Genomic DNA, 16,475 nt, shown 5'->3' on the forward strand with positions numbered 1-16,475 from the left:
TATCATAAGTCAAGGGTCAGCATTTCTTCAGAAGTGGTGTTTGAGTATATGCAGGATGTCCTGCTGAATCACAAGAAGAAGATGACATCCCTCAATCCACTGCCAGGATTTAATTAGTATCCACTTGCATAAGGAAAAGAAATCCATTTGTTTAATTATTTTAAAATGGCCAAGGCTATCACAGTTGCTATCAATTTCCCTAACAACCTTTTATTCCAGCATTTTTAAAGCTGTCTATGCATGGATTTGGAAGTGGATATTGCTGTTAAAATTTTGAAGCATGCGCTATTCTGACCCTTGTATGGTAAAAAGCAAGTCATTTTGTACTGTTTCTGTGTGTTATGGTATAATTATTAAAAGATTTGGATTAAAATATTTTTGTGAAACAAGGACTTTTGATCTCATCAGGACTGGATTAAGGGGCAGATCAGACAGACAAATGCCTGGGGAGCCAACCTTTAAGGGGTGCTAAATATTGGCTTGAAAGGGCAAAAATTATTAGCCTGCCAGGAGCTTGCCCAAGGCATTCAAATGTCTTTGTCAGATCCTGGATGTCATGCTTAGTAAAATGTAATGCTTTTTTTTTTTTTTTAATTTGTGCAGCATACAAATAATCTTCAGGTCGATATTCATAAGCCATTTAGATGGATAACGTAATAGTTATGTGGCTAACTCTGATATGTGGCTAACTCTAGTTGGCCTGTAGGACTCTCCTAAAGTTAGCCAGTTTGACATAACTGGCTAATTTAGGATAGCCAGGTATATTCATTGGTGCAGCCTACTAGCCAAGCCGCACAGTCACGGAAAATGGACCTCATTAAGTTGTATTGTCCTTGCACAGGATAACATTCTGTCATTGTTTGAGCCCTAAGGAGGGAGAACACATCCTGTGCTTTCAAATTTGTTTTCACTGAGCAATAATTCTGTGCAAAAAAACTGATGCTAAGTGAATCATTTGAGCAAATATCCTTTTTTGGTCTTAAATACATATACAGGACTAATCCAGTGCCTTTGATTTCCAGAAGAGGGATGTTACACAGATACTCATATTTAAAGGGAAATGGTACAAAAATTATCTATTTCAATTAATGGACTTGTTTTCCATTACAAAGAAAGAAAACTTGCAAAGAGATACTACTGCAAGAGGCTATAAATTTTCTTCTTTTTTTTTTCGCATAAATTGCCCACAGTGGCTCTGTTTCAGTAGATAAATATCAGATGCAGTCTATTTCACTGCATTATAGATCTCCACCAGAAGTCCCTTCAATGACAGAAGTCAATGAGATAGTTTGACTGGAGAACAGGACGTGGATGACATTTCACTACTTGAATATGCAATCATTTAGTAATAGTAGGATGAAAACAAACAAATCATTCTCTACCATAAATATTATTACGTTTTCGTAGAGTGGCCAGTGTGGAGATGGACTTCAAGTTCGTAACCTTACGTGCATAGTGCATGATGCCACCCTCTCTGATGCAGCAAAAGAAGTGGAGAATAAATGGTGTGGAGAAATGCCATCAAAAGCCAAAGTGTTGCAGTTGCCTTGCTATGTGCCTTGCCTAGGTAGGTTGTTTATTAAAAATCTCCCTTCTGTTTTCTCTGTTGAAGCAATTTTGATGCCTTTTTATTTGGCCTCTTGACTTCCTTTCCATTGTTTGCCTGATATTTATTTTGTAATGTCTTAGTTAATTTAAGAACCCAACTCTAACTACTATAGTGTGATTTCTGACTGGTCACTTTGGTGGCAATTTTGAATAGCACAAGAAATAATGAGCCCGACAGTACAAAGAATATATAAAAAGAAATAAATTAAAAATAAATCCAAAAGGGTAAATTATTAAAATATTAAAGACTTCAACACTGACATTATTAAAAATGTATTTCTTGCAAAAAATGTACAGCAAGCATATTTATCAATAAAATATGCATGTGTGGACATAAAAACCATACAGAAAATGATAAAAAAAAAAACCCAAAAACTTGAAACCTAACATGGCGACATTTCAGCATCTATGCCTGCATCAGGGATATCCTAAAATCCACTTCACAAGCAACATATTGCATTTGCTACAAGGAAGGAATACATAACAATTTTAATATTTCTAGTATGAGTTGCAAAAGAGAAAACCAAAAACAAAGAAATACATATAAAAAGCTACACACAGAGAGAAGTACATACATAAATTACATACAAAAATATATATCTGTAAATAAAATTAAAGAAAAATATTTCTGTAATACACAAAAAAACAGGTTCATTCCTTGGTATACACTCTCATAAAACAAGGGTTGTAAATGTCTCTACATAAAGAAACAAAGACAGAAACAAAAAACCAAAGAGATAGAGAAAAAAGGTCCAGCTCAAGAAACATAATCCAGATAATAAAAATAGGAACTAAATGAAAATTAAAAAGCAAATTAAAAAATATGAGGCTAGCCTTTAAAGAGCTTCACATATCCCCTTATATGTGCATATATGGGGCTATGCAGAAGTATGTTTGTATTTTATTAACGCGTATGTCCCGGGGCTTTGAAAAAGGGGAAGGAAGGGGGCGGGGGCTGTGGGTGTGACACCAGGCTGGGGGCGGTCCGAGGGCGGGACCGAGGCATCTGGCACAGAGGCCGTGCCGGGGGATGGCGCGCCGGCAGCTGGCCGGCGCGTGCAAGTTACACCTGCCAGAGAAACAAAGGTAGGGGGGATTTAGGTAGGGCTGGGGGGTGGGTTAGATAGGGGAAGGGAGAGGAAGGTGGGGGGGAGTGGAAGAAAAGTTCCCTCCGAGGCCGCTCCAATTTCGGAGAGACCTCGGAGGGAACGGGGAAAAGCCATCGGGGCTCCCCTAGGGCAAGGGGCTGCACACTTGTGCACCTTGCGCGCGCCGACCCTGGATTTTATAACATGCACGTGGTAGCGAGCATGTTATAAAATCGGGTGTACATTTGTGCACGCCGGGTAGCACCTAATTTCACCACCAGGAACATGTCATGACTGGCATCCCTGATGGTAAGGGATGATTACCTTCTATTCCCAAACCAGTGGGTCAGAAGGAACAACAGAGACTTGACTGGCCTGGGGATCCTCCAGACTGAATACAATCATAGAGCTTCATACCAATGGGGAGGTAAGTACATTATGGGAACAGGGAAACTGAGTGGGGTTAGGGGGCGGAAGAGAGCAATTGATAGATTGGGGGTTGAGTAAGGATGTTAGAGGCAATTGGAGGGACAGTTGGGTTAGGTTAAGGAGTAAGACGTGTTAGGGGATAATTGGGGTTCAATTGGTGGGAGTAGAGTGGGAGTAAGTTGCATTAGGGGGCAATTGGTGAGGTGCAGTGGGAATAGGGATATTAGGGGGAAATAATTGGTTATAGGCAGGGGTTTTAGGGGCAATTGGGGGAATTGATGGTTTGGGGTGGGAATAGGGGATGTTAGAGGTGGGGTGTGAGCAGGGGGTGTTGGAGTGGATTGGGGCAATTGGGGAGGTGGAAAAGGTGTGGACAGTAGAGATGTGCATTTGTTTTAAACACATTTAAAAAAACACATTGAATAAAGTCAATTCACTTCATTCAGGGGCCACAAAATAAATTAAGGGCCCCTGAATGAAACAAACCTTAGTCAAGGCCCAAAGCAGAGGCCATGGTCTACAGCTGAGCGTGATAGCAGCACCTTGGCCTAGTAGCACACCTATGGCTGAAGCTGGTGCCATACCTAGGGTATTGCCTGAATCCCAAAGCAGGGGCCATAATCTAGGCCCAAGCATGATGCCGAGTCTTGGCCTAGGCCTTGCTTGAGCCTTTTGATTAGCCACTTAGCTGATCAGTCGGGTATTCAAGGACCAGCATGGGTCCTGACACCTCAACCTAGGCCATAGCCTGGACCCAGACCTGATGCTGCATCCCAGCCTGAAGGCTGAGGGTGGATACTGGGTTCTCAATCCAGTCAGCTACACTAACTGCACTAACCACATCCTCTGGCAACAAATTCCAGAGCTTTATTGTGCGTTGAGTGAAAAAGAATTTTCTCTGATTTGTTTTAAATGTGCTACTTGCTAACTTAATGGAGCACCAAATAATCCTTGAATTATCCAAAAGAGTATATAACTGATGCACATTTGCCCGTTGAAGTCCTTTCATGATTTTGTAGCTCTCTATCATGTCACCCCTCAGTCATCTCTTCTCCAAGCTGAACAGCCCTTCAGCCTTTCCTCATAGGGGAGCAGTACCATCCCCTTTCTCATTTTGGTTGCCTTCTCTCTACTTTCTCCAGTGTAACAACATTTTTTTTTTTTAGATGCGGCGACCAGAATTGCACACAGTATTCAAGGTGCAGTATCACCATGGAGCGATACAGAGGCATTATGACATTTTCCGTGTTATTAACCAATCCGTTCCTAATAATTCCTAACATTCTGTTTGCTTTTTTTGACTGCTGCAGCACACTGAGCCGACAATTTTAATGTAAGATCAACTATGATACCCAGAGTCAAAGTGGGTAGATTTCTCCCTAGTTCATCACCTTTTTGTCTCCATTCACCATTCACTCACCAATCACATGCTCTTATTATGTTTCTTCAAGATCCTTACTGATCCAGAAGACAGAAGATTGGAAATACGCACTTTCATCTGGTTTGTTCTCGCCTGGAAACCTCTCCTTTCCTTTAACCTCCATTCCTGGGATCCTACTTCTCCTCTTAACATTGACTTGCAAACCTATGTGCCAGGTTTTCTTTGATATAGTTTTGAAGCAAGGAGGAGGAGCCATTGAGAGAAGGAGACTGTGCATGCTTTTTTTAGCGGGTGTAAACTATTTTGTGCAGCTTCTATACATTATTTAACATTCAGGTGGATAAACGGCTGAGGTGCAGGGAGAGCATTCCTGGGTTTATGTGGAGAGAGAAAAATAAGGCATGTAGATCACATTTTTAAATATATGCGTTATTTTTTATGTAAAAGGTTTCTGCAGAAAATGCGGAAACTATATACCCATGGCAGTTTTCAAAATGAAAGCATGTGTTTCTTTCATTTTGAACATTATTGGAAAGACCATGGGTAAAGATATCTACCTTCTCAGGTGCAATACAGACAGTTTATAAATGGCTTCCTAGAAAGGTTGGTATTTAAAGGTTTATTCGTCATGTTTGGATCTGTTAATAATTGATGGAAAACTCAGTGTTTAAGTATTCTGGTTACTGTTTCCTTTTTGGAATGTGTGATTGGATATTTGGAAAATGTTAATAAAAATACTTTAAAGAAAAAAAATGGCTTCCTATATTTTGGGGAATTAACATGCATGCTAATACAATGTATGGAGGCAGATGTTTTGTACCTGAATACTTCCTAGGATTCATGAACTTTGACCAATATTTTATCCTGGGCTTTCCCAAATTAATGCCTCCACTCTCGGAGATTCTTAAGAAGGAGACTTCTCTAAGTAAACCCAAGAGCAGCAACTGGCACGTATCTAATTATTGACTTTTTCATATGAATTACTAGACCACTGAACAGTTTGCAACACACTCCTTGCCTTTAATCTATTTAGACAAGCCGTTAAGCCCGTTAAAACGGGCTACATCCCTCTGTCTCTCACCTCCCCCTCTTTCTCTCTCCCCTCACTCTTCACCACCCCCTCCCTCACCCACTCCTCCCCACCCTCCCTCTCCTATCACTCAGTCCCTCCCCTCCCACTCAGTCTCACTCACTCCCTCCCCCCTCTCTCCCTCCCCTCTCACTCGATTCCCACTCACTCTCACTCCAGTCCCCACTCCCTCCGTCCTCTCCCTCCCTCCCCACTCCCTCCCTCAGTCCCGACTCCCTCCCTCAGTCCCTCCCCCTCACTCAATCCCTCCCTCCCACTCAGTCACTCCCTCCCCCTCCCCCTCTCACTCACTCAGTCCCACTCACTCTCCCTCAGTCCCACTCCCTCCCTCTCTCTCCCAGTCCCACTCCCTCCCTCAGTCCCCCCCTCTCCCTCTCACTCAGTCCCACTCCCTCCCCCTCACTCAGTCCCTCCCCCTCACTCAATCCCTCCCTCTCACTCAGTCACTCCCTCCCACTCTCTCTCTCCGTCCCTCCCTCCCACTCAGTCCGTCCCTCCCTCTCTCTTCTCCCTCCCTCGCTACCGCCGTCGCCGCTACCGCCGTCGCTCGCTACCGCCGTCACCGCCCGCTGCCGGTACCGCCGCCGCCGCCCGCTGCTGCCACTGGACGCCGCCATTTTTTTTTCTTTCTGAAGCTGCCTCAGAGCGACGTGCTCGCCCGCACATGCGCGGTAGGGCTGGTCTCTACTGCGCATTTGCGGGCCGTCGGTCACAGGCCATTTATAAGGTAGATTTGGTGTGATTTGCATCCTTTCCACATCCATAGTGGTGTTATTGTATAGTGCCTTAGCATGCAAACTAAGCATTGTTGCATAAACCCCTATATGTCTCAAAACTAGCTTTAAGCCTCATGAACATTATAAGCTTGGAAGTGTTTTATAAATGAACTGTAAAGCAATCCACTTTCAAAAGAAGTAGTCTCTTTATTTTGTATTGCCTTTGATTTACGTTCAAATATGGCCTGAATTCACAAGAAAATATGTTGGTCTATTGTTGCAGTTGGAATTTCTTTTTCACATTAAATATATGGAATGCATATATTACTGCAACTTATTTTAATTAGCAGAAATGTTGAGTCCTTTGAGGCTTACCACTGACCTTTCATTGACTGACTAGATGGAAGCATCAGGGAGATAATGCATTCAGACCCCGGGGGTAATGCTGGCATTCATTTTCTGTTTGGTTCTGTCATCTGACTCTTAAATGTCATTGATTAGTTTTGCTTTGGAGGAAGATTGTCGTTCAACTTGAGTCAGACTTTTATGGATGATGAGAAGCAGACATAGAAGTCATTTCAGGTGGTGTGCTTGCCAAGAGGAAGATGTGTGGAGTAGATAGGGAGAGGAGAATAGATAAATAAATTTAAAAAATTGAATTTGATTGCTCTGTGATACACTGGCAAAATGATGCATGCACATACACAGTATCTACTGGATCAGTTCCTTTCTCTGCTGAGATTGAGGAGCATCTGCAGTGAACTACACAGATGGGTCTTATGGTTCTGTTGCTGAGTGTCCATGCTGGTAAATTTTGTTTTGTTTGGTTTAAAGGGGGTTTCATTTTCTTTAGTATTTTTGCTTCTTTTTGTTTAGTGTTCAACACCCTAAAATATACCTTCACCACCCTGTCCACACACGCATCCAAGGCTTGCTGCCATCCCTATTCTGGCAGGACCCTATTCTGCCCTTCTAAATTGAGGGCTTTGGCATTATTCTCATGATCTGAAGGAGTGCACTCATATGTAGATGAATCCCAGTTACAGAAAGTAGTTCAGGTTTGTGATAGGGTCACAGCACTTCAAGTTCCAGTACCATGTTGTGCCATTAAATACAGCTTCAACACAACCTGTGGTCTCTCACGCTTTCTTTCTAGTGTCTGTGAATGCTGAATAAAAGTATTTGTTTAAGATATCTAATTTATTAAGATTCTCCTCCTCACTAAACACAGTCTTTCCTTTAATTCTTACTTTTCCCATTTTGGTCTTATTTTTTTCACATATATCTAAAGAAAGCTTTCTCTCTTCCTTTACTGATACAGCAATGCACTCTTCTGTTAGAGTCTTTGCCTGTCTAATTGCTCTTCTTGCCTTCCTTTGTTTCTTCTGGTAATTTTATCTATCCTCCTTGTGTCTGTTTGTATTTCCTGAATGATATGTGCTTTTCTTTTATTTTTTTTCTCAATTCATTGATAAATCTCTTCATTCTCTTCCCTTTGCTAACATGCCTAACACAAGGATTGGTTGCCATTTCTGTGCTCTTTTATTGTGTCCATGGTTCCTCTGTATTGCTTACATTTATTACTCCTGTCAAGACTTCCTTAACCCTTTCATGCCTAAGATAAGCAATCCAAATTATAGGTACACAATGTGGGCTCCTATTAGAGTCATCACCCTGGAAAAGGATCTTGGAGACATTATGGACAATACATTGAAATCTTCAACCAGTGAGCAACAGATGCCAAAAAATTAAATAGAATGCTATTTATTTACTTACTTATTTAGCTGTCTATTTATTTATTGTATTTAAATACTGATGTTCTGTGACCATTCACAATGGTTTACAGAATAAAAACAGATAAAAGTAAGTAAGAACAAACAGATTGTCATAAAATACATAGTAATAATAACAAAGATAAAAAAGTGGTTACAATATAATAATACATGGATTAAATAATTAAAGCAAATAAAAGTCACATAAAACAAGAAAATAAAATAACAAAGGAAATTAAGCCTGAATAATTCCTCATTCCAGATTCATCATAATTATTCCTCTGACACAAGTAACATAATGCCTTAAAGCATTACTCCCGTATGCTTGTTTAAAAAGCCAGGTCTTCAAATTTTTCTTAAAAACTGAAAAATCTCTTTGCAGCCTTAATTCAGTGGGGAGAGAATTCCAGAATTTTGGTCCAGCAATTGCTATAGCTCTTTCTCTCACCTCTCTTAAGTCAAACTGAAGGAACTATCAATAGGTCAATATTCGTAGATCTCAGATTTCAATGGGGAGTATGTAAGTGGAAAGCGGAATTTAGCTATGAATTATTTGGAGGGGAATAGACAACAAAATTGAGATTATCATAATGCTTCTGTATAGATCCATGGTGTTACCACAACTTGAGTATTGTGTGTACATTTGGTCACTCCATCTCAATAAAGATATAGAGGAAATAAAAAAGATACAATGGGAATGGAATAGCTCCTTCTGAAGAAAGGCTAAACATGGTAGGACTCTTCAGCTTGGAGAACAGACTGAAAAAGAATGTGTTAGAGCAGTGGTTCTCCACTTTTCTTCTATCAGGACACACCTGACAGATGATGCTCACATGTGTGACACACTGCTCACATATGATCATCATGGGAGTAAATATAAACATATGCTCTGCTTCCACAGGAATTCCCCACTTCCTAAAAATGGGTGCAGAGCAGAACTAAAACATTTCCCTGTACAACTCACCATACAAAAAAAGATATTCTGATCATGGTGTCATCTCAATAAAAACATCACAAGCTTCCTCTACTACCAGGTGCATTATAAAACAATATAAAACCTGGAAAAAAACCCAAAACCCCACTTGGTAGATGCCTATCAAACCTGCCATACTGCAGCAGCACTAACTCCAAGAAATGAAACAGCAATAGCCCTACCCATGAAAAGAGAGCAGTTCACCACCAGTGTAATATAATATTGAGAATATACAACAAATAAGGCTGATACAAATTCCTACATGCTAGTAAAGTACATCATCTCACTCACAAACACAATAAAGAACACAGACAGACCTGACTTTACTAAATATAGAATAAAAGACCACAAATTACAAATGTGGAAACAAAAACTGGAAGGAAACCCCAAAAAGCCACTCTGCATGCAGTGCAAAACTGGAGAACTAGAAACAGAAATATATTTCCCAAAACGGACATAATATGGCCCTTGTACCCTTTCACTCGCGTCCGTGCAGCCATCAGCCCTCACTTCCCCAGTTACTCAATCGTCCCTTCACATCCTCATATCCCTGTCCAACATTCCCAACACTCCCCACCCCTGCATTATCTTCTCTGTGCTCCCTCTCTCCCCTACACAACACTCCCATCCTTCCCTACCCAGCATACATCTGACCACCTCTTTCCCACCACTTCCTGCTCAGCATCCCCCAACCTAGCAGCCCCCACACCTCCCATCTCTCCTCCTTGCCCAGCAGCCCCATCCCCTCCTGCCTCCACCTCTCCCTACCCAGCAAGCCGAACCTCCTTTCCCTCACCCTTACTCCCAATCTTCCCACACCTTCCTGCCCTGCACATTTCCCCCTTCTCCTGACTCCCAGCCAGCAGAAAAGCCTTCAGTCAAATCCAGAATCCCCCTCCCTCTTTACCAGCAGCGGATGAGGGCAAGAAGCATTGAGGAGAGGAAGAAGAGGAGACTGCAGCAGCAGCAAATCTTCAGAGCAGGCACCTCTCTCCCTTATGCTCCTGCTTTCACATCCAGGCTCCATGGGGTGAAGAGAGCTTTAGCAGCTTCACTGCCAGACCAGGCAGGAAAGATAAAGTTGATGTCCTGCCGGGCCCAATTGAACAGGAGTGGTGGCATCTCACTCTAATCTGGGTGAAGGAGGAGGGAACAACTTTTCACTGGCCAGGAAGAGGAGAAGGAAGCAAAAGCAGCTTCCTGTCATACCCAATAAAGGAGGAGTCAGCCAATCCCTGCCCAGACTGATGAGGAAAGATCAGCCTTCTGCTGGCTCTGTGACACACCTTCCGGGACCTTGTGACACACTAGTGTGTCCCGACACATCTGTTGAGAACCAGTGTGTTAGCAGTTTATACAATCATGAGTGTTGTGGAACAAATAAATAAGGAAAAGCTCTTTACTTTTTCAAATAGTACAAGGATACTTTATGAAACTTCCAGTTAGCAGATTCAAAACAAATTGGAGAAATTATTTTTGTTTTCACTCAGTGCACAATCAAGTTGTGGAATTTATTGCTAGAGGATGTGTTCAAGGCATCTAGCACAGCCCTCCCTGTACGCAAGTAAACTTGCGCGTGTAGTCATGAGACTTTATCCACAATGAAAGTAGCATTCTTGGGTGTGAAGTTGAGGAGGAGGTTTGGACTTGCATGCATAATTTTGAAGTTTTTTTCTTCAGACGTACCCACAAATATTAACAAATGTATATATGTGCATGGGTAATTTTCCTGGGATAATTTGTTTTTCTGAAAACTTGTGCAAAGTCTGTAGATAAAAAGTAATTACAGATTTTGCATCAAGGCAGACTATTATTACATTACTTCCACATAGTTCAGATACTGTTCACATCCTTTTTCTACATAGGTGTATTTTCAGATAAAAAAAGATTACAATAATTGAATCACTGAAACCCATGTGCGTTTGTGATAATATCATGCACTTTCTCATACCTTGAGGTCATGTTGTATATGCCAGTGTTTCCCAACTCTCTCCTGAAGGCACACCTATCCAGTCTGGTTTTCAAGATATCCAAAATGAATATGCATAAGATAGATTTGCATACATTGGAGACCCAGGTATGCAATCCGATCTCATACATATTCATGGTGGCAATCCAGAAAAACCCAGCTGATTAGGTGAGCCTCCAGAATAGGGTTGAGAAACAATGGTAAATGCAATGGAACCTTTAAGAAATTAAGGCATAACCAAATGATAAAGATTATGCTCATGGTCCTCACTGATGCATGTTCAAATTAGAGTGCTGTACTATATCTTTGTAATTAAATGCATCTTTTTAAATTGATCTTTAGGTGATTGTCACCTGACAGAGTGGTCAGTCTGGAGCTCCTGTGAATTGACTTGCATTGATGGAAGAAGTTTTGAATCTATTGGCCGCCAGTCTCGATCCAAAACCTTTATAATTCAGTCTCTAGAAAACCAAGAAAGCTGTCCTGAACAGGTCTTGGAGACACGTCCATGTATAGGTTTGAGTCTACAGTAGTTTGTTTTATTTGTTCCTATATTTTATAGGGATGTGCAGCAGGGACGGATTTGTCCCATTCAGTATTCGTATTCGTAGGGAGCCAAATCCGCTGCATCCATTCTCGGGGGACCCAGATCCGTTCATTAGTTACGTATGTATTCGTTTCCCCAAAAAACCCCCCATCCCAACCCTTTAAATTTAATTAACTACAACCCCCCACCCTCCTGACCCCCCAAGACTTACCAGAAGTCCCTGGTGGTCCAGCGGGGGTCCTGGCACAATCTCCTGCACTTGGGCTGTTGGCTGCCGGTATTCAAAATGGAACCGATAGCCTTTGCCCTCACTATTTCACAGGGGCTACTGGTGCCATTGGTCGGCCCCTGTCACATGGTAGGAGCAATGGACGGCCGGCACCATCTTGTGCTCCTACCATGAGACAGGGGCCAACCAATGGCACCGTAGCCCCTGTGACATAGTAAGGGCAAAGGCTATCGGTGCCATTTTGAATACTGGCAGCCGACGGCCCAAGTGCAGGAGATCGCTCCAGAATCCCGCTGGACCACCAGGGACTTTTGGCAAGTCTTGGGGAGGTCAGGATGGTGGGGGGTTTATTCGTTAGATATGTTGTATTCATGGGGTCACAAAACATATGGCGAACCCCCACGAATACAACAAATAGGTACATATATATTGCGGATTGCCAATATGTCAAAAACGAATGCACACCCCTAATATTTTATACTATTCCTAGATTAGTACATCTCTCTACTTATAATGTACTGATGTATAGCCAGTAGAACACAAAATGATATACTATTTTTATATTTACTTGTAGGTGGAAAATGTTATACCTATGAATGGAAAACGAGTCTGTGGAGAGATAATGAACGCAGTGTTTGGTGTCAGCGGTCAGATGGTGTAAATGTAACAGGTATAGCTGCACAGTTAACTATATGAAATGAAAATATTTATCTTTATTTTATCATTGGGTGTCTTTTAGTATAAAGAAGAAAAATATTGTGAAAACACTGTTAGATAAAAGATAGAAAGAAAGATTGGCCAATAGCCCAATTGGTAGTGCTTGGAAATTTGGGTTCATTTTTTGGAGCCAGAAGAAACAGGGGATTTGAATTGCAGCCTCCAGGAGGGCAGCCTTCTCAGTAATTATATAGTGGTTCTGATGTCTACTTATTAGCTCTAACAGAAAACAGTCACTGCAAAGCCTGGGCTAAAGGAGCGGGATTAAAAATGAGAGAACAAATCGTATGTAGCTATGAATGCAGGCCTGTGGCAACCAGAGCCCTGGGTAGAGCAGGTTCTGAAAGTGCAAGCAACACAAGGAGTAGAAGGAAGCAGTTGGATAAAAACAACCTCCACCCAAAAAAAGTGAGAACAGAATCACAGAGCAACTCCCTATCCCTTCCACTTGCCACCCATGATTGAAAAACATAAGTTTGTTTAAATTTGGTCCTTGGGATGGGGGCAGGGGTAGCAAAGAGAGCATGGCGGGGGCCCCATGCTGCTGCAGTAGCCTTGCTTCTGACATGTAACATCATGTCCTATTCCTCAGGAGTACTGGTGGAGTAGAAACTATACAGAACTAGAAGTACAGTGGCACTCTCCCCCTCTCTCCTTTCTCTTCTATCTTAGGATGGCATCGTTCTCCCTTTCCTGCATCACCCCCCCCCCCCCACACACACACACACACACATACAAAAAATACACACTCTTACATATCTCTGGAGGGAGGGGGAGGCTGCTGGTGCTGAATTACCTCAGGCCCCACACTCCACTAGGCTCCTCTCCGGAAATACAACAATAATTATATAAGAGGTTTCATGAATAAGACATTCTTGGTCTCAATATACAGGAACTTCAATTTTATTAACTCATTAATAAGGAGAAGATCACTTCTTTTTTTTTAATTATGGGCTAGATTCATGAGTTTAATGTGACAAACTCATTTTTTAGGCTTGTTTCAGAACAAGTGAACACATCTGTTGTTCAGATGCGTGCGCATCAGATGCGCACGCATGTTATAAAATTGGGCGTAGATTTGTGCGTGCCGGGTTGCACGCACAAATCTACAGCCACGCATAGGCATAAAATCTGCCCCTTATTGAGTATGGTAGTAGCCACCATTCCAGCAAGCCACCCCCATGGCTCTTCTTTTATTCACTGGAAGGCCCCTCTCTTGCTGTTGGACTGCTGCCTTCATTTTAAATTTATTTAGTTCCTAGTTAAGTTTTAAGTTGCTATGGGAGAAGGATGCGTACAATTAGGGTCCTTTAAATGTATTAGTATATTAACTATATGTCTGGTAGTGACCAACAAGTGAATGATTAAACTTTTGATAAGGGTACACTCAAACTAGAGTGAGAGAACATTGAAGTAATCTCATCTTAGTCTGACTTTCCTTACTCCAAATCACATCAAATCTTCCCTGAGGTCTACTGTGTTGTTTGTACGTCTCACTCTGCATGTAAAACTGGCCCCTAAACCCTACACCACCACCAAAATCTCACCTCGAGTTACTATATCCTACAGTGATATAAATAGTTGACTAATAAGAAAGCCTTATAAAGACTCTTTCTCTCTCACCTATGCTTCTAAAATTATCATAGCCCTGTCCCTTTTCCTTAACTCAGGCATTATCGATGTGAAAATTATAGCATTTTGATGAATCTAGAGGCAAGTTAGGAAGTATCACTGAAAAAACTGCACTAGTCAACATTTTCCACCCAACTAACCTCACTTCCACCCTTCCCAGAGTTTGGCCAGTAGCTAAGTTTAGACAATTACCCAGTCCATTTTCAATGGCTTTCATCTATCTGGCTATAAATCTCTGCTTAGATTGCTAAAGTCCTTTAAAACTTAACCTCATGGTAATAATATTTCTAATAATTCAGCTATTAGAACCTCTTAGAAAATATGAAGAGATTCTCAGAAAGCATTAACATATTTCCCTGTTTCTTGCTTGATGCACCTGTTTTGAATAACCTCTCTAAAACCATTGATGGCAGTAGTTTTTATTGAAGAGGGGAGTAGATTTAAATATGGTCCATTTCATTGCAACTATTTAAAGCTTTTTGAGAAACTACAGGAAGAGTTTGGGCTATCTAAAAAGGTTTGGTGAAGGGAACAGATTAGGAATTCGTTCCAAAGAAACAGTTATTTGGAATGAACAATTTGGGACATATTTGATTCCTCCTGAAGCCATTGGTTAGATTCTCCAGCGAGGCTAAATTCTTTTGAGAGATGCAATATTGGCAAATATAAATAACTTAATAGTAAAGAGAAAAATTTTGAATATTTCTTTGGGAGGAAAACCCATGGTAAAAGGTTGTGGTGACAGAGAATAATTTGGTGAAAGACTGATACAATGGTCATAGCTTACACATTTTTTCATAGGATGTATAATTTAAATATATAGAAATATTTCTTGGATATGTTGGAGAAGCTGTAACCAAAAAGATTCTTATTTTCATATGATCTGGTTGTGTACACATAATCCCTTTATTTTGACAAAAGGCTCTGGGTTATATTGAATGTATGCAGACTGTCAAATCCATAGGAATCCCATATACATTTTCTTAGGAATTCATCTAGAGAGAAATGTATCAATTTTTGAGAAAACTTTGAAGTAAAATAGTCCTCTTAGCCTTATGGATAATCCTGAGAAAGTGCAAAATAATTCATAAAGACATTTAAAAATGATTCGAAAAATAAAGGATTAACCTTAGTATTTTCCAAAACCCTGGGAAAACCTTCTTAGGTTTAGAAAAAGTTGAACATAAATACCTGAGTGTGTGTTTGTAGGTTTTTAGATATAAATCTGAATAGATAAGTGAATGTAATGTTAGCTGATCTTCCCTGGAGGGGAAGGAGAAGTGGAAGAGAAATGGCGGAGGACTGACTGAAAGAAAAGGAAGGCTAGGGTCTTTGGAGATCATTTTCAAAGCTTTTATGCATATAGGGGTAGAATTTCAAAGGGTTACGTGCGTAACTTACACACGTAACCCCGAAAACCTGCTCCTGCGTGCCACGAGCCTATTTTGCATAGGCTCGGCGGTGCGCGCAAGCCCCGGGACATGCGTAAGTCCCGGGGCTTTGAAAAGGGGCGGGAAGGGGGCGGGGTGTGGCGCCGGTCCGGGGGTGGTCCTGGGGCAGGACTGAGGCCTCCAGCACAGCGGCTGTGCCAGGGGATGGCGTGCCAGCAGCCGGCTGGCGCGCGCAAGATACGCCTACCAGAGGCAGGCGTAAAAAGTCAAACAAGGTGGGGGGGGGGGATTTAGGTAGGGCTGGGGGGTGGGTTAGATAGGGGAAGGGAGGGGAATGTGGGGGGGGAGCGGAAGAAAAGTTCCCTCTGAGGCCGCTCCGATTTCAGAGCGGTCTTGGAGGGAACGGGGAAAGCCATCGGGGCTCCCCTAGGGCTCGGTGCACGCAAGGTGCACAAGTGTGCACCCCCTTGCGTGCGCCGAGCCTGGATTTTATAGCATGCGAGCGGCAGCGTGCGCATGCTATAAAATTGGGTGTACATTTGTACGCACCAGGTAGCGCGCACAAATGTACCCCGTGCATACTTCTTTAAAAATCTACCCCATAAAGCATAGGTTTTTGTGTGTAAATGGCTTGTTATAAAATGGCTCTGAGTTTTCACATGGGAAGCAATCATTTCTTTCATTCTTCAGAAGCAATGAAAAATTCCAAACAGTTTTTTTTCAGGAAAATCCAGATTATTGGGACCAATGATTATATATGACCCTTCAAGCATCCGCTGGGTGTTACAATGGTTCTTATTTGATAAGAGCTAAATGCTAGTTTAAAGCCTGCTTCAATAGCTATTTGACAAAGTGAAGAGAAATTAGTTAATAGCTATTAACAGATGCTTTTTGCTTTGATATTGTACAGTGTGACTGTAGTTATTGGACTAT

At 41.7% G+C, this 16,475-nt stretch overlaps 1 protein-coding gene across 1 annotated transcript in view; it reads left to right on the top strand.

The window, feature by feature from the left end:
• Positions 1–16,475, top strand: part of THSD7B (thrombospondin type 1 domain containing 7B) — an 898,700-nt gene that overhangs the window by 841,730 nt on the left and 40,495 nt on the right. The window contains exons 23-24 of the mRNA XM_029607893.1: positions 11,369–11,542; positions 12,377–12,472. Of these exons, the coding sequence (XP_029463753.1) occupies positions 11,369–11,542; positions 12,377–12,472 (270 nt within the window). The remainder of the gene's footprint in view (positions 1–11,368; positions 11,543–12,376; positions 12,473–16,475) is intronic.

Source organism: Rhinatrema bivittatum, chromosome 6 (genome assembly GCF_901001135.1).
Source record: "Rhinatrema bivittatum chromosome 6, aRhiBiv1.1, whole genome shotgun sequence".
Lineage (NCBI taxonomy): Eukaryota > Metazoa > Chordata > Amphibia > Gymnophiona > Rhinatrematidae > Rhinatrema > Rhinatrema bivittatum.